The sequence below is a fragment of the Budorcas taxicolor genome, chromosome 19 (assembly GCF_023091745.1).
Source record: "Budorcas taxicolor isolate Tak-1 chromosome 19, Takin1.1, whole genome shotgun sequence".
NCBI classification, from domain to species: Eukaryota; Metazoa; Chordata; class Mammalia; order Artiodactyla; family Bovidae; genus Budorcas; species Budorcas taxicolor.
Window position 1 is genome coordinate 14,632,353 of NC_068928.1, and position 24,695 is coordinate 14,657,047.

General features: G+C 41.8%; 2 protein-coding genes, 1 long non-coding RNA gene and 1 other non-coding gene across 4 annotated transcripts in view; 1 reads left to right on the forward strand and 3 right to left on the reverse strand.

The window, feature by feature from the left end:
* The window catches only part of AP2B1 (adaptor related protein complex 2 subunit beta 1), a 110,191-nt gene extending 98,602 nt beyond the window's left edge, over positions 1-11,589 (reverse strand). Inside the window, exons 1-3 of the mRNA XM_052657030.1 lie at positions 11,383-11,589; positions 5,652-5,711; positions 803-908 (exon numbers count right to left, since the gene is read on the reverse strand). Of these exons, the coding sequence (XP_052512990.1) occupies positions 803-908; positions 5,652-5,688 (143 nt within the window). The 5' untranslated portion in view covers positions 5,689-5,711; positions 11,383-11,589. The remainder of the gene's footprint in view (positions 1-802; positions 909-5,651; positions 5,712-11,382) is intronic.
* Positions 11,590-16,797: 5,208 nt separating this feature from the next.
* PEX12 (peroxisomal biogenesis factor 12) lies at positions 16,798-20,763 on the forward strand. The gene is made up of 3 exons (XM_052658214.1): positions 16,798-17,496; positions 17,802-18,355; positions 19,378-20,763. The coding sequence occupies exons 1-3, from the start codon at positions 17,371-17,373 to the stop codon at positions 19,775-19,777; spliced, it is 1,080 nt and encodes a 359-aa protein (XP_052514174.1). The 5' UTR covers positions 16,798-17,370; the 3' UTR covers positions 19,778-20,763.
* A 750-nt stretch (positions 20,764-21,513) lies between these two features.
* On the reverse strand, positions 21,514-24,036 carry LOC128065523 (uncharacterized). The gene is made up of 2 exons (XR_008201066.1): positions 23,625-24,036; positions 21,514-21,658 (listed from the first exon to the last, which is right to left on the reverse strand). It is a non-coding gene; the product is annotated as an uncharacterized LOC128065523 (long non-coding RNA).
* On the reverse strand, positions 21,782-21,878 carry LOC128065731 (Z30 small nucleolar RNA). The gene has a single exon (XR_008201109.1). It is a non-coding gene; the product is annotated as a Z30 small nucleolar RNA (small nucleolar RNA).
* Positions 24,037-24,695: the final 659 nt, after the last annotated feature.

Sequence of the window (24,695 nt, forward strand, 5' to 3'; positions counted from 1 at the left end):
TGCGGAAGTACTTTATGCAAATTCCTGTTTCATCACACGGAATATTAAAAAGACCTGAACTCAGATTCAAGGTTTACTGAAATAAATTTGTAGTGCTTCATGAAGGACAGTCCTAAGTGAAACTGCCCTTTTTCCTGGAAGCACATGCTGGTAAAGGATACAGTGACTACTGTTATGGTCTGGCACACTCCTTTAATTCAGAATATAGCACCAGCCGTGCAAATATCAACACATTGAAAAGGGCAAATAAGACCTAAGTATTATTACAATAATAGCTTTGACCTCATGGAATTCATGGAAAGGATATCAGGAATTCTCAGGGGCCTGCAGACTATCCTTACTTATTTCCAAATGGTCCTGCTAAATTACAGGGAAAAGAGAGGGAGAAAAAAAAATAGACCATTTGGATTTTGTTACCATTGATTTTCATCTTGAATTCTGCAACTCAATGCAGAGTTGTACAGTTGAGGCACTGGCGTGAGCCAATTAAACTACACATGGGCTTCTGTTCCTCTGTATATTTTTATCATCTAAAACTACCTTAGCAACAGATTTGTGATTTTGCCAGCTCTCAGGAGGTTTTATGCTAGATCTGTATGCAAACGAAATCAAACTGGTTTCACTCTTTTAAAAACACCACACTTGGTCACAGCGTTCATATAAAATTAACTACACTTTCTAATGTTTTCAGTGGGACAAACTAATTCTTATACATTCTTATTGTAATAGCCTTAAATGAAAAGCAGTAAAAGCCACTGGAGTAAGAGTCTAAAGTGAGCAAGACAGGAGAGGTCACCCTTACCTAACATCTTTCCCCACAGTCATAGCAGCAATCACTTTCTTCACAGCCTCCTTCCTCTTTTCTTTCTTTTCATTGTTGAGTTCAGCCTTTAATTCAAAGATTTCTCCTAGAAGAGAACAAACAGATGAGGTCCCAGGGTCAGAAAATTAGAGCACAACACTGCACTATGTAAAGTAAACACCACAGCAGCTAACCAGAGGCAAGGCTGCAACGGAAACAAGATTTTAAAAACAGCAAAGACATGGTATCTTTCTGCAATGGGGAGAGAATGGCATCTGAGGGATGATCTCCCATCAGAATTTCCAAGTCCTGAGGAAAAAATAAATGTAGACAGGAAACAAGTTCACAAATCAATGTTTTCAAACCAGAAGAGTCTTTTCATTCACTACTCTCAACTCCACAAAGTGAGGATCCAAGGTCACAGAGCTAGCGAGTAACAGAACTGGCCTTAGAATGGTTTCTCCCAACTTTTTTAACTTAAGAATTTTCGAACATTGTCTACAAATTCTTACCTGGGAGGGATCTAAAAATACCAATGCTCAGGCTCCATTCTGAACCAAGTAAATCAGACTTTCAGACAGTGAAACTCCTATGTTCATATTTTTTAAAGTTTCCCCAAGTGATTCTAATTGTACACAGTTGACAATCACTGCTCTAATCAGCACTTTAAGATGTCAACGGGATTTAAAGCCCTATCCTGTTCAATCAAGCTAACAACAGAAGCTTCAAGAATGGTACAAACCAGTCATTTCTAAATGTACACTCTTCAGTGGCTGCTCAAGCTCTGCACTGTGAAATGCCAGGACTGTCACTACTATTTTAAGGCCGAGGTTCACCTACCTTAAGAAAGCTGGAGCCGAAATAAGAAGATAACAACTCTGGTTTTAAAAGAAAGAAAATATACTGTAACACTATGAAAAAGAAGGTGACTACTGCCACTTCCACTTCCCATCTAGAGTACTGCCTCATTTTCTTCCACTGTTCTTGACGTTCATTTCAGCCTCGCTCACCAGTATAGAAATAGTGGGGGCAGCCAACAATGTGATCTGCTGAAGCCTCTAAATGAGAAGGATGAAACCAGTAAGAAGCACAGAAGATAAGCACTAAAAAAGCTTGTTATATCAAGATCTACTGCCAACAAAGCAAACAAATTTTGAAAACTATCACCCCTTTATTTGACAGCTGCTATAAAAATAGCACAGACAGAAAAGCTGGGCCCTTGAAAGAGTCATCCTCTTCTCCAAGTCCTCTGCTGGCAAATCCAGCTCTCAGGGTTCCCATCATTTACTTCTGGGAAAAGTAAAGAACAAGCAGCAGGGTTTCAGAAAATCTGAATTGTGAATAGCAGCAGGAGTAGAAGAATCAAAACAGGATGTAACTGAAATTATTCCAACTCCAATAGCATAAATTTAAAGAGTATGTTCCATGGCAGTTCTGGTGGGTGTTACAGGAAGTAAAAGGAACACAGTCTATCCATTTTTTAAAATGTGGTATTTACTCAGTCGTGATTCATCTGTAAGTCTCAAACTTGTACAAAAATCCCTGAATTTAAAAAAAGGTTACCAGGACCCATTATAAGAGAAGGTTTGAAGAATTAGGTGAGTTTTAAAATTACATCTTTTTGTATCATTATACACAACATCTGGGCTCCCCTTGTGGCTCAGCTGGTAAAGAATCTGCCTGCAACGTGGGAGACCTGGGTTTGATCCCTGAGCTGGGAAGAGCCCCTGGAGAAGGGAAAGGTTACCCTCTCCAGTATTCTGGTCTGGAGAATTCCATGCACTGAGGGGTCGCAAAGAGTCAACATGACTAAGCGACTTTCACTTTGACTTTCATACAACATCTAGGTCATCAAAGCACACAAAATGTTTACAGAAGAAATAAATACATTTCAGAATGATAAGAGAATCAGAAATAAAGCTGAAAATGAATGACTGGGGCTAAAGGATTTTCTAAGGTGTAAGCAATATAAACAGGAAGAAGCTGGGTGGAGGCGAGAGGCACTAAGTGAGGCAAGGTATCTCATACATCCTACCGCTTTATTAAACTCTTACCTTTCCCCCTTCTTTTCTTCCCTTCATCAACTCTACCAAGCAGCTAGCAATAGCTCGCAATCTCAGCTAAACACTGGAAAAATCTGGGGAGCTTTTAAAAATCCCATCAAAGTCATATCCCAGACCAAAGAAATAAGGACATGTGCAGGGGAAGACTGGACATCACCTCCTCTCTTTCACTGGGCCATTTCAATGTGTCAGCAAGGTTGAAAACCATGGACTAGCAGCTGACGTAATAAGCGGTGCTCTATGGTGTTTTCTGTATTACAGTGGAAGAGCCTGTTTAAAAGAAAGTGAAGTCGCTCAGTCGTGTCCGACTCTTTGTGACCCCATGGACTGTAACCTACGAGGCTCCTCCCTCCATGGGATTCTCCAGGCAAGAGTACTGGAGTGGGTTGCCATTTCCTTCTCCAGGGGATCTTCCTGACCCAGGGATCGAACCCAGGTCTCCCGCATTCCAGGCAGACGCCTTAACCTCAGCCACCAGGCTGTATCCTTGTTTACCCTTAATTAACTCCAAATGACAGAACAAATGACAAATATGCTTGGGCTTTCTAGATAACTTTCTGGTGCTCCAGGCACTGTACCTGCCCTCCCATTTTCTTTTTCTTTGGAAAGCATTTTAATCTCACAGAAAATCTGTAAAACTCCCCAGTTTCTAATGTTATACCACATTTGCTTTATCATACTTCTTTATATATATATGTAAAACATTTTTCTGATTCATTCAACAAACTGTAGACATCACGTCTCTTTAGCCCTAATTATATCAGTGTGTAATTTCTAAGAACAAGGAATTATATTACATAACCATAATACAATGATGAAAATCAGGAAATTTAACACTAATACATTATCTAATCTATATAGACTTAGTGATCTTGATAATGTCCTCTATAGTAATTGTACCCCTATCCCCTTGGGGCAGAATCCTATTCAGGATCATGCGTTACATTTACTGTCATGTCTCAGTATCCTTTAATCTGAAACAGCTGGTCAGCCTTTGTCTTTCATTATAATGACATTTTTAAAAAGCACGGGACAGTCATTTTAAAGAACACTCTCAGTTGTCATGGGTATTTTCTCATAATTACACTGAGGTTATGCATTTTGGCAGCTGTAATTCATAAATAATGGTATGTGCTTCTCAGTGCATCATATCATTTTTATCTTTAACAAAAATGACGTCATGCAAAACAACGCATGAGTGCAAGGATAAAAGTTTCCATGCACTGTTCTGTATCATCTCTTTTTTGTGGTTAAAATTTTTTTCAATCATATGTATTAATATATGCACAGAAAAGATTAAGGATACACATCAAGTTCCCATCAGGAACAGGAATAGAGAGGAAGAGAACTTTATTTTTACTTTTAATTGCTATATTGCTTTAATAATACCCCTTGTTATAAAATGTTTATTTCCAAGGAAAAAATAAAAGAATTTGGTGCAGCCACTATGAAAAACACTGTACGAGTTCCTTAAAAAACTAGAGTCACCATATGATGCAACAATTCCACTCCTGGGTATATATCCAGAGAAAATTCTAATTTGAAAAGATACATGCACCCCAATGGTCACAGTAGCACTATTTACAACAGCCAAGACATGGCAGCAACCTAAGTGTCCATCGACAGATGAAAGGATAGAGAAGATGTGATTTATATACACTATGGAATGTCATTCAGCCATAAAAAGGAATGAAATACCGCCATTTGCAGAAACATGGATAGACCTAGAGATCAGCATACGAAGTGAAGTTAAATCACACAGAGAAAGACAAATATATGATATACATGGAATCTAAAAAAAGATATACATGGAATCTAAATATATGATATACATGGAATCTAAATATATGATATACATGGAATCTAAATATATGATATACATGGAATCTAAATATATGATATACATGGAATCTAAAAAAAGATATACATGGAATCTAAGTATATGATATACATGGAATCTAAATATATGATATACATGGAATCTAAATATATGATATACATGGAATCTAAAAAAAGATATACATGGAATCTAAATATATGATATACATGGAATCTAAAAATATGATATACATGGAATCTAAATATATGATATACATGGAATCTAAATATATGATATACATGGAATCTAAATATATGATATACATGGAATCTAAAAAAAGAAAGATACAAATGGACTTATTTACAAAACAGAAAACAAACTTATGGTTAACAAAGCAGGGGGAAGAGTGGGAGGAGATAAATTAGGACCTTGGGATTATGAGATACACACTACTATATATTAAACAGACAAATAACAAGGTTCCTCTGAGCAGCACAGGGAACTATATTCAATATCTTCAATATCTTCTAATAACCTATAATAGGAAAGAATCTGAACGAGAATACACACACACAAACACACATGACTGAATTACTCTTGCGGTACACCAGAAACAAACACAACATTGTAAACCAACTACACTTCAATTTTTTTAAAAAAAGAGAATAAATGTGCTTCTTCCTCTTTCACCCTCCTCAGACCTATCAATCTTCAGTGGATCCATCTTGGATCTCTTCCTTTCACTAAAACCTTCAAGTCAAAATGATCTGCATTACAGTTATATCTTTCAAAACCTATACTCTAAAAATCTGTTCAATACACCTTTCTGTAGAAGCAGCAGATTCCCAATGAGATGGTCCAAGACCTGCATCTCCGAAGAGATCAGGAGCTTTCCACCTGAAGCAATCCTACACCATCACTTTTGAAGAATCTTCAAAAAAGGCTTTTATCAAGTTCTCATACTTACCCTTTTTATTGGTTGTGAAGTACTTGGAGTCAGTCATGGTTTTGGATCTTTAATGTGCACCTAGAGCATGAGAAAAGAATACCCTTATCTGAGTTATTTGGGTCCAACAAGGGATTCAACTAATTTTAAGAACATTTATATATGAGAATATCTAAATTCCACAATGAGTCTCTTCATCCTTACCATCATGGGTGATCCAAAGGGATGCAAGGATAGTTAAGAATGAAACTTCTGTGTCAAAAAGTTAATTGGAGCAAACTCCAAAGGCTTAATGGAAGACAGTGAAAATCTGAACCTATCATGGCTTTATGATTTTATCCACAATTATCTCCTCAGAGCCTCTTAGACCTAATGCTAGATCTTTCTGTAAATGCATCTCAATTAGCCACTCCAATATTTAAGACAAAGTTTGTGTTGAAAGATCTCCCTATTACTTTCTATTAAGGCAAATCTGACTTACTCCCAGAGTCTCTTAGAAGCATAGAAAAACTGACAGAGAAAATAATTGTATCAATCTATTCACCATCACATGTACCAATAAAAGGAATCTCTTTCAGAAAAAAAGAAAAAGGAAAGTCTAAATTAGTAGGACAATATTCTTTCATGACAAACATCTAGAGAGGCCTTAAAAATTGTTTTTCATATTTCCAACAACCTACAATTACCCCCAAAAGAAATGATTAGTTTACACTTAAAAACAATGCAAAGAACTGAGATATCTGTTTAGTCACATTGAGTACAAAAAAGAATCAGAACTGATACTAAAAAGAACATGGGTGCCAGCTTGAACTTTACCTTTTCCCTTCCAATTTCCAGAACAACTTCAGCTTACATAAGACTCCACTGGTAAAACAAAACCAGCATGGACTAATCACATTTCTCCCCAAATTATGAAACAGTGTTCTCTGATTTGAGAAATTCTAAAGACTTTGTCCAATGTACTTGACATCTTCAAATACGTTAAATTTTTCTTTTAATAATATTCCTTCTGCACTTAAAAAAGGTATCTTCTTTCTTACCACCATTATCACTATTACTTATCACCAAATTTACGACAGATGCCTCAGTACCTGCTCATTACTTTCAGGTCAAAACAACATCAGTGATAATACATTTGGCAAATTTGAGTGACCACACCTTTGCAAACAATGGTACTTATGAATATGAGAAAAAAGACCTAAGCACTAAACAAGTCAATGTAATTAAGGAAAAAAGAGCCACAAAATCATGAAGTAGTGACAAGAGCTTGGCTCAACTTTGTTCTCTAAAATGTACTACTTGGGTAATTTAAGAGAAATTAGACTCATTTGCTATCTTTCCAAGCAGCTACTTAATATTTATAATCCTGATCCTTATATACAATAGTGCTTTAGGTTATACCAGAATTTCACTGAATTTACTGTTAAAAGTGAGCTAGAACTCACATAAATCATTATAGAAAACAAAAATTTCTGTTTTCAGCATATTTGTTACAATTTAAAATGACTGTAACAAAGACTTGCCTTATGTAATATTTTCATAATGCCTTTCTAGCAAAAATTCAAAGAATGTTATAATCATTTAATCCGTTCACAATGTAAACTAAATGTGAAGTGGGCAAACTGAAGAAAGGAGTCTCTCACATAGAAGACTCGGAATAGATCTGAAGTTATTATCTAAGGACTTACACATGGCATTGCACTGTGTGCTCTGTTTGACTCTGAAATCCCATGGACTGTAGCCCTTCAGGCTCCTTTGTTCACGGGATTTTCCCTGCAATATTGGAGCAGGCTGCTATTTCCTCCTCAGGGGATCTTGCTCACACAGGGACCGAACCTGTGTCTCCTGCACTGGCAGGTAGATTCTTTACCACACTCAGCCACCTGGAAAGCCCAAGAACTTACATACACAAAGAGGAAAACCAGTATACAGAAATGATTGCTAAAGCCTGACAGGAGGGCCATAGCTCAAGGCCATTATGGTCTCTCCAGGATGTGATTATGCCACTCTAAATCCTATGGGGTTATCAAAGCTTAAAACTTCCTCAAGATTTAAAAACAAAAGCTGCTTGGAATTTTTCATTGTTTCTTTGAAAAAGGGCCCCCAAATTGTTTTGTTTCTTAAAGCTCTGACACATTCACGCCTATTAAATTTCTAACAGAAATTTTCAGCACAATCTACTACACACTAAATTAACCTAGTCTTAAGTCCTACCTTTAATAGTGACTCACACAATTTCATTACCTCCCCTAACAATCTTTATCACTGAGGAAGAGATTTCTGTCCTATCCATTGTGAGCACCAAGTGTTCTTAACTAGGGAATAATGTACTCAACCACAAAACTTCAGCGAAGAGGAGAAAGTCAAGTACATAATCTTACATACTAAATTAAAATTCCTGCTTTTAAAGAGAAGGGAGAAACTTACCACTCTCTTCCTTCACTCTGTCCTACACAAGAGTGATGTAATATCCCTTACAGCTACCAGCAGAGAAACATTTTATCATGTTAGCTCCTGCTAACAAAGAAACTCCAAAAAAATAAAATTAAAACTAAAAAAAAAAAAAAGAGGCGGACTTGTACAATACTGTAAATGTACTAAATGGCACCAAACTGTTCACGCAAAAATGGTTAATTTCCTGTGAACTGCATCTCAAAAGATGCATATGCATCTATTTTTAAATGAGACAATCAGATGCCAGAGAGGAACACAATTTCTCTAAAACACAGGACGGTGAAAACTGCTGTCTGTTTTAGAAGCACCACCCGCCCCCCGCCAAAAACGCAGCCAAGATAAAGACAGAGCTCAAAGAATAAATAAAGTATTTGCTGAAAAGCCTCAAAAATCTAGCCTGGATGGGAGTGGAGTTTGGGGGAGAATGGATACATGGATGTGTATGGCTGAGTGGCTCTGCTGACTGAAACTAATATTGTTAATTGACTATACTCTAATTAAAAAAAAAAAAAAATCAAGTTCTTCTGGGGAGTGGGAGAGAAGTTATTCCTCAGGAGAGATCCAGAGCAAAGCGAAGCCAACATGGAATTGGACTCACACTACCTTTTTACCAGGTCAAACTAGACAAGTCACCCATCGGCTGCCCTACCGGCTTGAGGTATGGCCTCAGGACACTGTTAACATAAATGAGGCTGACAAGAGTCAGCACAATTTCTCTAACTTTCCTAGCCCAGAGTGTGATGTCACTGCATTTCAGAAAAGGCCTCTCTGTACAGGATTACACATCTAGATTTAACATAACCTAGTTTCTACTAAATATAGGCTGTGACAGTTTTCCCTTCTCAACTATTCCTCCTTCCTTCTGGTGCCCCTAAAGAGAATAAGGCCAGAAAAAAATTAATAGGGGTCTTAACTCCAAACGGCTCTCTGGGAAATAGCAGCTAATTTAGAGTTGGTGAGGCCACTAAATCCACTCTCTTCACATGAAGTTGGATTTTACACAGCTGGTGCCCGTAGGGAAAAAGTGAACAGAATTAAACCAAATTATAAAGTGGACAGGTCATTTTAGTAATCTTTCATTACAAGCATAAGGATGAGAAGTGCTAATTACACATTTCAAAACACATCTTCATGTATCATTTATTGCATACAAAATTACAACAGATAACTCATTACAACAGACATACCTATCATTCCCATTTAACTACACAGTACTCTGCTAATATCATACAGTAAGAAAAAAGGTCTTAAGTTTTACATCCAATTCTTAATTGAAATAAACTCTGGAAAACTTACGCCTGGAGAGAGAGAAAGAAGAAAAGAAAATGTGTCCTTCCTAATTCGTTCCTTGTTCAGCTTGATTCAGAACTGTGCCTTAAATGTAATATTTTAAAACACAGGTAGAAAGCTGAGCACCGAAGAATTGATGCTTTTGAATTGTGGTGTTGGAGAAGACTCTTGAGAGTCGCTTGAACTACAAGGAGATCCAACCAGTCCATTCTAAAGGAGATTAGTCCTGAATATTCACTAGAAGGACTGATGGTGAAGCTGAAACTCCAATACTTTGGCCACCTGATGCAAAGAGCTGACTCACTGGAAAAGACCCTGATGCTGGGAAAGACTGAAGGCAGGAGGAGAAGGGGACAACAGAGGATGAGATAGCTGGATGGCAGCACTGACTCAACGGACATGAGTTTGAGTAAACTTCGGGAGTTGGTGATGGACAGGGAGGCCTGGAGTGCTGCAGTCCATGGGGTGGCAAAGAGTCAGACACGACTGAGTAACTGAACTGACTAAAAATACAGGTGTGTTTAAAGAAGGAAAAAAAAAAGATGGAAGAACCAGGTTTTCTTGAGTCTCTAAGTCACAGAATGTCGTTTAGTGGTTAAGTCACATCCTACTGTTTTGCAACTCCATGGACTGAAGCCTGCTAGGTTTCTCTGTCCATAGGATTTCCCAGGAAGGGACACTGCAGTGGACTGCCATTTCCTTCTGCAGGGGATCTTCCCAAGCCAGGGACCAAACCCACGCCTACTGCAGGCGATCCACCAGGGAAGCCCTCACAGAATGTTAGCTTTATACTAATTTTACCACCCAGCTTTCAGTGAAGCTATCTGCAGAACACCCTCTACTTTCTGCTTCTTTGGGAGTTTAAACTGTCAAATACCTGTAAACAGTTCTCACGTTCCCACCAGGCTTAGTCACCACTGGCAAAGTGTTACACGTTTTCTTGTACAGCTGCATCTCCTTCATCTGCTGCTTTCTATTATTACTTTGTAAGTGTACCCTGAAGCTAAGCAACAGAAGTATACCAGGAAGGTGATTAATAATTTAAATTGTTCCTCACTGAGACCACTTTCTTGGTCATTCTATCTTTTCTAAACTTACTGCGTTTTTTTTTACTTTCTCTTTAAACTACAAGGATTGTTAACAGTGTTTGGCATTTTTAAAACCTTTAAAAGTAAAAAGTTTAATGAAGCAGCCACACTTTATTCACACCGCTTCATAATGGAGTTTAAAAAAAAGTCTGCCCCCAAATAGAAGAGTGCTGTTAAAAACTAACAGCATGAATAAACTCTTTGGATTAAAAAAAAATGGAATTAACAGGAAGTTCCAGTTTCTTTACCTCTGTCTTAATCCACAGCCTTTCTCAAACCAGACCGTTCCTTCTAAGACCCAGAAGAAAAAACTCCGGGCTAACAGTTATTCTCAAGAGCTTCCCCCTCTCTCATATCGGGTCAATTCTCTGGGTTTTTCTTCCCTTTCTTCGGAGTCAGGAATTCCTCTTCTTTCCCGAGGTGGTAAAAATTCTACGGCTATGTTCCTCCATTACGAAGCAGAGAGGCGTCTCTTAGCCTCAAACGACGGGCGACGGCGAGGTTTACCCATCTAGGAGCAAAGCTCTGGGGAACCCCTTTTCCCTTTCCTGAGCTGAGCATGTCCTACCTAGCCTCTCAGAGAACGACGCCAAACCGGGAAGAAGCAAGGTTCTCTCCTCGGCCTCCGGTCTCCGCCAGCCACACCCCTGGCCTCTGACCCTCTTAACCCCCCGACTTCGAACATATCTTTCCCCCAGTACCCCCTAATTCCCACCCCGAGGATTCCCTCGCCCCGCCCCAGCGGTGGAGTCCTTTTCTCCAACCCTCTTCCTCACAACGGTCACACCCGACGGCTCACTCCATCTTCAACGGTCACGGTCCTCGGATTTCCTCTCCTCCCCCTGTCTCCAACCAAGTCTGGGGATCCCCCATCCCCATCAAAAAGGGGCACACCCCAGAGGTAGCCGCCTACAACTCACCGTAGGCAAGGGCGGGGGTGGCAGCAGCGGCCAGAGAGCACGGCCCGAGCGATGTTGTAATGGTTTCCTGCACGTCACGACTCCTTCTCCAGGTCTAAGCCACTGCGCAAAACCCACTTTGCCCGGTACAAAGATGGTGGACAGGAAACTCTTACGTCAGAGAGCCTCGCCGTGTGATGTCATCCAGACGCGCGAGAGAACGAGAAAGGAGGGACCACTCTCTGTCGCCTTGGAGACGGAAAAATTTTGCGCGGTGGGGAAGAGGTCTGAGATCTAGGCTTCGGAGGAAATTCATCCGAAAGAATCTAGTAAACAAGCGGACATTCTCTGGATTTGTTTCCTCACACAAGACCTCTCTAAAAACTTACACAGAGTCAGTGAAATGCCTGTTGCTTTCTTTAAAAACAAACAACAAAACCCAGCTAATTCCTTGGGCAGTTAAAATACACGGACAGTGGTGATCCAGCCCGGGATTATACAAGGGCAGTGGAACTGGAGGAGACTGGTGCAAGGAAAAAAGGTTGAGACGGTCTCAAATTTATGTGTGAATCCATTTGAATCCGAATCCCTGCCCTGAATGTGACTAGGAAAGTTACTTGTCTCTTCAACTTCAGTCTTCTTACTTGTGAAATAAAGACGATAATAACTCTTACCAGTTTATGAAGCTTAAACCGGATTAGGTTGGTAAGAAGCCTAGCATGTAATAGGTATGCTTTGTTAATTGTTTTAGTTGTTAAGTCACAGCTGACTCTTGTGACCTTATGGACTGTAGCCCACCAGGCTCCTTTGTCCATGTGATTTCCTAGGCAAGGATACTGGGGTGGTTTGTCATTTCCTTCTCCAAGGGATCTTCCCCACCCAGGGATTGAACCATATGTATTGCATTGGCAGGCGAGTTCTTTACCAATGAGCCACCAGGAAAACCTAGGAGTTTGCTTACACAAAAGAAGTCCCTTTCAGAAACCAAGACCTAGAAATCTCTGTATCTTCCCCTCAAAACCAAAACTTCCCACATAAAACTGCTCTAAGTAAAAATAATAAAAAGTCTTTAATCAAGAAAGAAGAAGAATGTGAAGAGCCTAAGGCAGAAGCTGGGAAGCCAAAATCCAAAGGGGACTGAGAAGCAGTCAGAGAGGTAGAAGGAAAAGAAGGCAGTCATAATGATTTAGAATGTTTTTAGAGTTCTGTGAAAGTATAGAACTGAATATCAAAACTGTATCTCTGAGGCCTACCCCCGCCTCCCCCAAATTTGTTGAATGACTAAATGTATGAGTGAGTGGTCAAGAAGAACAGTTGCTATAGAGAAAAGGAGGAGCCAAAAAGTGTCCAAGAATTTAGCAACACAAAGGTCTTTATGTCATTGCCGAGACCATCCATAGAGACATTGAAGGCATAAGTCACGCTGCAGAAGCTGGAAGATAAATGGGAGGAAAGGAATGAAAACATAACTCCATAAAAAAGTATGACTGAAAAGAAAGATATAAGACGGTGTCTGAGGGAGTAGCAAGGATTTATGTTCTAGACTTATACATTTTCTTTACACTGTCCCTTTAGCAATACCATGGGTTCAACTATTTTTCCTACTCATATGACTCCTAAAAAGCCTATCTCTAGCCTTGACCTATTACCCAAACTTCACCACCAAATTGCTAACAACACTTTTGAGTAATTCTATATATATGCCAAGTCATAAAAGTACGGGGTAGGGTGGGGATTTAAAAAAAAAAAAAACACAAACCTGATTCCAGGTACAATTCACAGAAGACAGAGTTGTATTTTGTAAAGAAGATGCCACCAGAAAAATCTTTGATTCATACCTCTTCCCCCATTCAAAAACTTCCAAGTTTCTCATTTTCCTAATTTGTATAGACCCTGTCCTCCTCCAGTAGTCATGTATGGATGTGACACTTAAAACTATAAAGAAAGCTGAGCACTGAAGAATAGTTGCTTTTGAATTGTGGTATTGGAGAAGACGCTTGAGAGTCCCTGGACTGCAAGGGATTGACTGCAGTCAATCCTATGGGAAATCAGTCCCGAACATTCATTGGAAGGACTGATGCTGAAGCCGAAGCTCCAGTACTTTGGCCACCTGATGCAAAGAACTGACTCCTTGGAAAATACCCTGATGCTGGGAAAGGTTGAAGGCAGGAGGAGAAGGGGACAGCGGATGAGATGGTTGGATGGCATCACTGACTCGATGGACTTGAGTTTGAGCAAGCTCCGGGAGTTGGTGATGGACAGGGAAGCCTGGAGTGCTGCAGTCCATGGAGTCACAGTCAGACATGACCGAGAGACTGAACTGAACAGAACTGTCCTTCTCCCAGTTTTCCCCATTTCTTGTTCTTTAGTTTTCTTATCTACAAAATGGAAAGTGAAAGTGAAGTCGCTCAGTCGTGTCCAACTCTTTGCGACCCCATGGACTGTAGCCTACCAGGCGCCTCTGTCCATGGGATTTTCCAGGCAATAGTACTGGAGTGGATTGCCATTTCCTTCTCCAGGGGATCTTCCTGACCCAGGGATCGAACCCGGGTCTCCCTCATTGTAGACAGACGCTTAACCGTCTGAGCCGAAGAAACAGTAATATCCAATCATGATATTATTATAAGGATGACATGAATTAGGCTACATAAGTTACTTAACTATGCCTGCACATAGTATATATATGAGGAATATGAGGCAATATATGGTCCTGTTGTTGACCAGGACTTGTTCTGAGTAGTCCATGCTGTGCTTGAGCTCAGTTGTTTTAGTCCTATCTGACTCTTTTCAACCCTATGGACTGTAGCCCCCCAGGCTCATCTGTCCTTGGGCTTCTCCAGGTAAGAATACTGGAGTGGGTTGTCATGCCCTTCTCCAGATCTTCCCGACCGAGGGATCAACTGAGGTCTCCTGCATTGTAGGCAGATTCTTTACCCACTGAGCTACCTGGGAAGCCTTTGGAGTGTGTAAATATTTGCTAAGATTGCAATTATCTCAATGAGTTACACTGACAAACATTACTAGCCAGAAACCTGGGCATCATTCTTGATTTCTCTCTTTCCCTTAACTGCCACATTCATTCCAAGTTGTCAGTTCTACCTTCAAAAAGTATCTCAACTTTGTTCAGTTCCCTCTGTTCACCTCATTAGTCCAATCCACCATGACCTCTTATATGAACTACTGGAAAACTCAACTCTCCTCCATTTTCCATATAGCCAGATATTTAACTTTTTTTGAAATATAACAAACATTTCAAAAAGAGCATACATCACAAATGTAAGGCTTGACAAACATACACAAAGTAAAGCTAACTACATAACCATTACAGGGTTATCTTAAAAATATAAACCTGGTCATGACTCTGGTGTATAAATCCTTCAAAAGCTTCCCATTACACTTTGACTAAAAGCCAGTCTTCTTCCCATGACTTAGGAGCGCTCTAGTTCCTGTCCACCTCTCTAACATTTTATTTTTTCGTCTCTCAGTTCCTCTTCATTTCACTCCTTGCTAGGTTTTGCAGCCCTCAAATACTCGAAGTTGTTTCCCATCCTAGGGGCTTTATAACCACTCCTCCTTACCTATTCGTCTTCCCTAACTCTATACAGGGTTGAGTTATGACTGGCTCATAATTTAGGTCTTGTTTTAACTGTAATCTCATAAAAGCACTCCCTGATTACCCTATCTAAAAGGTTCTTCCCTCCCAGTCCCCACTGCCACCCCCTTCCTAGCCCTCTTATTCCATTTGGTAGTGAGTGAGCCAGTGAAGTCGCTCAGTCGTGTCCGACTCTTTGCGATCTCATGGCCGTAGCCTGCCAGGCTCCTCTGTCCATGGAATTTTCCAGGCAAGAATACCTGAGTGGGTTGCCAATTCCTTCTCCAGTAGCTTCCTTCCTGACCCAGGTCTCCCAAATTTCGGGCAGATTCACCATGACTATGACTTTTCCCAAATGTACTCAACCGTTTGAGGTCTACCTAATTTCTCAGTGGAGAAGGCAATGGCACCCCACTCCAGTACTTTTGCCTGGAAAATCCCATGGACGGGGGAGCCTGGTGGGCTACAGTCCATGGGGTTGCTAAGAGTCAGAGACGACTGAGCGACTTCACTTTGACTTTTTCCTTTCATGCGTTGGAGAAGGAAATGGCAACCCACTCCCACGTTCTTGCCTGGAGAATCGCAGGGACGGTGGAGCCCTGGTGGGCTGCCATCTATGGGGTTGCACAAAGTCGGACACGACTGAAGCGACTTAGTAGTAGTAGTAATTTCTCAGCGGACTTCTGGTCCTGACATGCGATACAAGGAGATTCCAGGTTACATCACTCTAGTAGAAAGCAACTGGCAGAGAGAAGCTGAGATAAACGTGAGGTTAGAAACAATCTTCCCTTTGGTTACAAAGGCCAATACAGGGCTTCTGTCGGAGCTGGTTTGAACAGCCTCATTTCTCCCAGCTGTTATTACCATTTGAATCTCACCATATTAACCTATCTGATGGCTCTTCATACCTTTTAACATAAGCACAATCAATTTTTGTGTGCCCTATCTCATTATACCATAAACCTGAGTGGGGTTTGTGATGAGGTGTGTATTATTTATTGGCTGTAATAACTGACATTGTTATTTGACTGCCTTTTTTTCTCATGTAATAATGTCAGTTTACTTTTAAAATATTCTCAAAGAACTATTAATTGACTAACAGTGAAACAGGGAGTGGCTGCTGCTGCTAAATCGCTTCAGACGTGTCCGACTCTGTGCGACCCCATAGACGGCAGCCCATCAGGCTCCCACGTCCCTGGGATTCTCCAGGCAAGAATACTGGAGTGGGTTGCCATTTCCTTCTCCAATGCATGAAAGTGAAAAGTCAAAGTGAAGTCGCTCAGTCGTGTCCGACTCCCTGCGACCCCATGGACTGCAGCCTACCAGGCCCCTCCATTCATGGGATTTTCCAGGCGGGTACTGGAGTGGGTTGCCATTGCCTTCTCCGCTATCTCTGCCTATGTCGCTTTAAATCCTTCCCTAAGGCTGCAGATAATAGTGAACCACGACCCCGCCGCAAGCAAAGTGAGGCTTCCATCTCCACCTTCCCTTGGGTACCTCGCCCCTATCTGGTTCGCCCCAGGGAACAAACGCCTCAGCTACGGGCCGAGCTCAGGCTCCAGATGTCGATGCAGCGCCCCCAACACCTTGCCAAACAGTCTCCGCAGAAAGAGATCAGAGCTGTGGCTTTCCAACAAGACAGCGACGCAAACCCAGTTAAGAAAAGTAAAACCAATCAGCAGAGAGACCTCTCCTCCAGCCGATCGCCGCTAGTGCCTCCTTTACCTTCAGCGGAGGCGGAAGCGGAAGCGGAAGTCCCGATGAGGTCATAGAGTTCCCTAGTTCCGGTTTCCAGGCCGCATTCCGGGCTAGAGCGCCTCTCCTCCGCAGGCCCTCTCCAAGCTCCCGCGGCTTCTATTTCCGGCTGCGGATTCTGTCATAAAGCGGAGACCTCCTTTCAATCGCGGTGTCGCGGGTCCCTCGCGCCTCGCCCAGGGTCAGCGCGCTAGGACGGTCACGGTGGGGGTACTGCTCAGGCCACAGCTGAGCCAGGCCGCGGAGGGCTGGCCGTACTGGTGCACATCCGATCCCGCAGATCCGCCTGGCTTTTGAACCCTCCTGAGTTAGAGTCCCTGACTGGCAGCCTCCAGGACTGCCGCTCGACAGGCCAGCGCCCAGCGCCATGCTGTCTTCCCCGTAGTCACGCTTTGTCCCATGAGGCGCAGCGTTAGTCAAGTCACCCCTCTTACACACTATTTCTACCCACGTCCGTGTTAATTTCGTCCTTCACCTCCCTTCACTCGAACCCTCCCCTTCACCGGAGGTCTTTTTTTTTTGCCCAGTTCCAGTAAAATTGAGGGGCTGTCCTTTGAGATAAAAGTTACCGTTGAGACTGAGCACCCATCTGGCGCCCCCCAAAAGTTCATGCTTACTAAAGAGCTTGTGGACAAAGTAAAATCCAGTGCACACACCAAACTATGGCTGAGCATGGGGCTCACATCACGACTGCCTCTGTCGTGGATGACCAGCCATCCATCTTTGAGGTGGTAGCACAGGACAGTTTAATGTCAGCAGTGAGACCTGCTCTTCAGCATGTGGTCAAGGTAAGGATTTAATTCTCTGGAAAGTTTTAGGGATGTCTGGGGTAAAAAAAAAAAAAACAACCAAGAATTTGAATTTGTTGGCCTCGGTTTCGAAATAATCAATTAGTATATAATTCATATCCTATGATTTAACAGTTATGGAGTCTCTCTTCTGTGTAGAGTGTTGTGAGCACTACATACCCAGCCCTTCAGGGAGGTTAAGGTGTAGAAAGAAAAATGTAGAATTTAGAGGGGAAAAAAGGAAATATAAATAACAAGGCACAGTAGCTGTTGTAATGGAATGAATTTCATTTATTTTGCTGTAGGTTCTTGCAGAATCAAATCCTGCCCACTTTGGCTTCTTTTGGAGGTGGTTTGATGAAATCTTCACCCTGCTAGATCTTCTGCTCCAGCAGCATTATCTGTCGAAAACCAGCGCCTCCTTTTCTGAAAACTTTTATGGCTTAAAGAGGATTGTAATGGGAGACCAACACAAGCTCCAGAGATTGGCCAGTGCTGGTCTCCCAAAGAAGCAGTTTATGAAATCAGTTATGTTCCTGGTTCTTCTTCCCTATCTGAAAGTGAAACTGGAGAAGCTGGTTTCTAGCCTGAGAGAAGAGGACGAATATTCCATCCATCCCCCTTCTTCCCGCTGGAAACGATTTTACAGAGCCTTCCTAGCAGCCTACCCATTTGTTAACATGGCCTGGGAAGGCTGGTTCCTGGTACAGCAGCTTCGATACATTCTAGGAAAGGTTCAACATCACTCACCACTGCTGAGGCTGGCTGGAGTTCGGCTAGGTCGGCTTACAGTTCAGGATATACAAGCTCTGGAGCACAAACCAGCTGAGGCCAGCATGATGCAACTACCAGCTGGGAGGTAAGGCCTTAACATTTCCCCAAAGTCTTTGATTAGTAAATCCTAAAATCTGATCCCAATTTCATAATTCACCTCCCTCAGTCCACTCTGAGGTCACTTCATAAAATCATTGAAAAATTCATGTGTCCGTAAAATAAGGATTGCCATCCTGTTAACTTTCCTCCTCATACTTCCTACATTTTTGTGCACACTTGCTATGTACCAGGCCCTGTGCTGGTACATAGATGTTTATGTATATCACCTCAATCCTTATCACAACTCAATGAAATAATGCATAAGCACCATTTAACAGTTGAAGAAACTAAGTTCTGATAGTTAGGTACCTTGCCAAGGCCACATAGCTCGAAGGTGGCAGAGCTGAGATTCCAGCCTGATCAATACAGTTCTAAAGACTGCTCTTACCGTGGTGCTCTCCCCCTTCCATTTGGTGCTAGTGGTAAAGAATCTGCCTGCTGCAAGAGATACAGAGACTAGGGTTGAGTTCCTAGGTTGGGAAGATCCTCTGGAGTAGGAAATAGCAACCCACTCCAGTATTCTTGCCTGGAAGAGCCCATGGACAGAGACTGGTGGGCCACAGTCCATGGGATCACCAAGAGTTGGACAGGACTGAATGTGGACACACATCCCACTTCTAGTTAGTGTTTGTGTTCTCCTACAAGTTCAAATATATTCCTCAACACCGCTGAGTTGTTTTTTCCCCTGGATATTACTGTCCTTCACCCCCTGCCCCAAAAGATCTATATAATCAATATACAAGTTGATTATATAGTCTATATAATCTCACTAATTTCTTTCTCAAAACACAAGCTCATTAAAAACAAATCTTAGCTCCTATACTCCTAAAATATTGTAAATCAGAAAGAGGGAATTGTTTAGAAGGGACCATTAAGGGTACAATTTTCAATCCCCAAGCTAAATCAGATTCCAATGAAAAATACAAGAACTACATTTCTATTAGTCATTCTGTGATTATACCTAAATAAACACTTTCTTTTTGCCTCCTTATTATATTCTCCAAACAGCATTGGTGAGAAGATAAAGTCAGCTCTGAAGAAGGCCGTCGGGGGTGTTGCCTTGTCCCTCTCTACTGGCCTTTCGGTGGGTGTATTCTTCCTGCAGTTCCTTGAGTGGTGGTATTCATCGGAAAACCAAGAAACCATCAAGACCCTGACTGCTCTGCCTACTCCACCACCACCTGTACACCTAGACTACAATTCTGATTCTCCCTTGTTACCCAAAATGAAGACTGTGTGCCCACTGTGTCGGAAAAACCGGGTGAATGACACAGTTCTCGCCACCTCCGGCTATGTGTTTTGTTATCGCTGTGTGTTTAATTACGTGAGGAGTCACCAGGCTTGTCCTATCACAGGTTATCCAACAGAGGTACAGCATCTCATTAAACTGTACTCCCCTGAGAACTGAGAGGGATTAGCACCTTACCTCACAACAAAATGATTGCACTGTAAGGCCACAGGGCTGGTTTTCCGCAGGGTAAATAGCATTTTTGATACTTCTCATTCTCAATAATTGTGTGAACTTCAGACAACCACATGGATTTCTTTAAAAGGATTTACTCATTGATCTTAACGTTTTAGCTTGCTCCCTAGACACCCCTACTTAGAGTGGACTGAACTGGTTAGAGAGAATCAGGACTGGCAAGGGATGTGAGGGTCAGCAAAGAGGAAGGGATAAAAGAGAATACTTGACACAGAAGATCTTCTCTCCCCTTTGTTAAAGGACAAGAAGTATAAAAGCTCTCAGGGAAAACCCAGGTTAGACCTCATTAAATGGGTGGATGCTTCTGTGCATCCTTGTGTGCTCAGTGGCTCGGTCACATCCGAGTCTTTGAAATCCCATAGACTGTAGCCCAAAGGCTCTTCTGTCCATGGGACTATCCCGGCAAAAACACTGGAATGGGTTGCCATTTCCTCCTCTAGGAGAGCTTCCCAACCCAGGGATCGAACCTGCCTCTCTTGTAGCTCCTGCATTGGCAGGCAGATAGATTCTTTACCACTGAGCCACCTAGGAAACCTGCCTCTGAAGAATAGGTTTTATTGGCTTGCAAACAGTATGAAATATGGACTTGCTCTTTATAGACATACTTAGAAACACTTTAGGAAAACAACAGCTCCTCCCATCTGCTGTGGCCCTCTGGTTAAATAACACCTGCTACGGTTTATCAACTTTTAAAGTTCCCTTTGTGAACCACACATGTCTTCCTTGGGAAACTGGTTAAAGGAAAACAGAGGTTGAATGTATATACAGAATAGTCTGAAGATTTCAATGTGAAAGCAAAGTGACTAATGAAGAGATGGAGTAAAATACTGACCTAACTATGACTGTGTACATAAAGCACCTTTCAATAAGCTCTTTCTGCTTGTTAAGTTTGCTAAACTGACATGAATTATTCTGGCTATTACTGAAGTTTCTATGAAACGCTTAAATAAATTTTAAGAATAAATGTTTTTGGCAAAGAGCTGTTCCATGTCATGATTATGTGGAAACTGAAAGATTAGATGAGGTATTTATTTATTTTTGGGCACACCTCAAGGCCTGTGGGATCTTAGTTCCCTGACCAGGGATCGAACCGAGACCTTTGGCAGTGAAAGCCTAAGCACTGGACCGCCAGGGAATTTCCTCGTTGAGGTACTTATAGTAAATTTTCATTTAGACCACTTTGGACTTTCTGAGGCATTTTGTATTATTTTGCTTTTTTCGCTAATCCAGTACTTGGAGAGAAATCCTGTACTCCAACAGCAAGAAATTAGTCTTGCGTGAAATTCCTTATTCTACAGAAACACTTAAGTTACCTATGTAGAAAAATGCAAGCCACTGGATTGGCAGGTTGGTGAAAATATACAGGTTTATTATTTTTTTTAATCATTATTAGGAGAGGAAGAATGAAAATGATTTGTAAGTGCCTCTGCTGAGACAGGTGTTTTCTAATACAACTCATTTTAGCAATTCAAAGCACATTTTATGACACCACAAAGGTAACAGAAATATTGAAACAATATCCTACAGATTTTAAGATACTTAAATTTTTTAATTTGTTTCAAAGTTAAACCCAAGACATACTGACTTAATAGGAAATCCAATGAGCAACATTTTTCCAGGCTGAACACCTGTTTTCCCTTAGTATGCCCCAAGAGAGCATGTACCTGTTAATTACTTTTATTTTACAATCACTGCTAAACAAGCATTTTAACACAGTAATAAGTCAATAAGGGAACTGAACCAGATTCAGGGATGAAATAATGCAGTCTTCCATGAAGATATCAAAGCTGTCTTTTTCACCTCAACCTACAAAGAAAACATGAAAGTATCAGTAATACAAAAGCATACTAAAGAAACGCTCTAACACATAATAAAGCCAGTATCCAAATAGACTAGAACATACCAGTGTAGAAAAACCACAACCAGAATCAGCTCAGAGAGAAGATTAAGGGGTCATACCCTGGTCAAAGCCAACACTGAAGCAGTGGCAATACCAGGTCAGACTATGCTTCACTCATCATCGCATCATTGCTTTCACCTCCTTGTATTTCATAAGAGCAGCCCCAAACCCTATTTTCACATCAGAGAAAACTTGGGTTTACCCATGGAAAATAAAGGCTTCTTTTCAGACAAATGTCAAGCATGGGCTTTCAATATTGCATCTTCCACTATGCACCTTAAGCAACTCTGCTGTACAAAATGTTAACATGAACAAGTTTTGTTTTGGGGTATGTGGTTTTTTTTTGTTGTTTGCTTTTAAAATACAGAATAGAGAAGCATTTACAGTTCAAAATAATTTCTGGTTTTAGTGAGCCCAAACACCATGCCTGATAAAATCTTAGGGATTGTCTGTGAAGGGATTTATAGTCTAGTTCTAAAGGAAAACCTTCAGGAAAGATTTTCTACTAAAAAGCCTTTATAAACTCCAATTCATTTAACGTATAATTTGATTTACAATTCTACTGCCAATAAAGATGAAAAGTATTAGCCATAAAAATTTTATAGAAGTCTTCTAAAGAGTCCAAAACCCGAGGGGAATATGATTTGACAAAGGTCCATAGCAAATTAACAACAGGGTTGGAAGAGAAACAGGTCTGGTTACCAGATTTATATTTTTCCATTACCAGCTAAATATAAGGTTTAATTTCATTTTTCTCCAGAGGATGGGCAAGGTAAAGGAAACAATGCAAAGCCTGAGTAATTCACAACCTGGATAATCAATTTCTGAATGAGAAAGTTGACTACATTTTATTTATTCTAAGTGACACTTTCTCATGGTTTGCAAACAATGTCAACCTCTCCAGCTTTTCAGCAGAGTACTGTCAATATATAAGTAGCAATTTTGGACACACAACATGCTTCAGTCAGCCACTTATGAAGACTGATACTCCCTAGTTAAAACTGGACAGCTACATATGGCCTGTGTTCTCCATTCAGCAACTAAACTCCACAAAGAGAGCGAAACTACTAAAAACAAAGTGCCTTTTTAGAGGCTTGAGCCTTGATCCCACCAGCCTTTGCAGGAGTACGTGTTACAAAAAAACAAAGAGCTAACAGAACTTAATTTAAATAACTGTCTCAAAGCAGGAAACTTGAGCAGAGCTCCAAGTGTGCTCCAGTCACTTACAGTGGGCACACTTTCCTAGTTCTCTTCCTCAGTAAACTTCTCTGTCTGGCATGCCTTCCCTGCCCCTTTCAATCTGGAGAAAGTCTAATTATAGTTCTAAAGCCTTGTTCAAATGTCACCTCTGTTTAGCGAAAGTCGCTCAGTCGTGCGGACTGTTTGCGACCTCATGGACTATACAGTCCACGAAATTCTCCAGGAGGGGGTAGTCCTTCCTTTCTCCAGTGGATCTTCCTGACCCAGGAATCCAACCGGAGTCTCCTAAATTGCAGGCGGATTCTTCACCAGCTCAGCTATCAGGGAAAACCCCTTCTCGGTTAACTGGTCCCTAACTCCCTCAGTTACCCCCTCCTCTGACTCTCACAGCACTTCTTCCGACCATAGTAGGCGTCACATGCCAAATATTCACTCATTCCCATCCTCCACCTCCTTGTCTCATCCACCAGTCCCATCACACAGACAGAGCTCCTGAAGAACCAGGACTGGGTCTCACTGGCCTTTGCAACCATTACACTCAGCAGAGAACCTGGGGCAACAGAAGGCGGCTCAATAAACGAGCGTTTAATTTAATCAATGAATGACCCTCCCTACTAAACCCTAAGCTCCTAGATTATAAAAGCATCAGCACAATTTATAAAGCTGACTTACCTCCAACATTTCATGCTGGTTTAAGGACGTTCCGCAAGCATCTATAAGCCCTCCTTCCTCCAGCTTCTAACTCAAGGCTTTCTGCATGGCCCCCTGCGCAGGACCACCAATGCTTACACGCAGTGGACTCTCAAAATGATGATAAGAAAAATAACAATACTACTAATATGTCCAAACCTCACCAACTTCAGGAAAGACTGAGGGAAGCCATTCTTGTGGGGGAAACACGAGTAAGGCCGGAGCCAGGACGCAAACCAAAGCTGCAGGCAAGGGGCTCTGCAGTCCGCTTTCCGAACCTCCCAAAACGCTTACGTCCTACATTCTCACGAGGCCTGCCCGAGCCTGCTGAGGCTGACGGCAGCCCACCCTGTGCTGTACCCTGCGGAAGGCACCCACTTGCCGCTTTCCACACTCCTGGTCCTCGCGGCAGGGCCGGCAGCCCTAGCGAGAGGAACAACCAATCACGCGGTGGCCAGCGGATCACGTGGCGCCCAGCTTTGAGGCGGGGCTGGTGCGGAGAGCAGCCAATCGGAGCGCGAGGCGAACTTTGGGGATGGAGCAGGCCAGAGAGCGCAAGCGCATTTGCAGTCGCTCTGTGGCTGGGCGGGTTCTGAAGCCTGAGTTGGAAGTTAGACTTTGGGTAGTTTCTGCCCTCCCTTCAATTCCTTAATTTCCCACGTTGGAGAGGCTGTTACCTAGAGTGCCTTGTTTCACTAGGGAAAAGCATCTGAGGCAGGGTTGTAGAGTGTGTGTGCTCTGGACTTTTGGGAATGTCGGCTAAAAAAGATGTACAACATGAGAGTTGTGGGTTAAGTTTTATTTGGGGCAAAATGAGGACTGCAGCCCGGGAGGCAGCATCTCAAATAGCTCTGAGAGACTTCCAACGCAGCAGTGGGTGAAAGACAAGATATAAGGTTTTCTCCTTTGCATGGGAGACAGGGATCAAGACCATCCCCATGGAAAAGAAATGCAAAAAAGCAAAATGGCTGTCTGGGGAAGCCTTACAAATAGCTGTGAAAAGAAGAGAAGCGAAAAGCCAAGGAGAAAAGGAAAGATATAAGCGTCTGAATG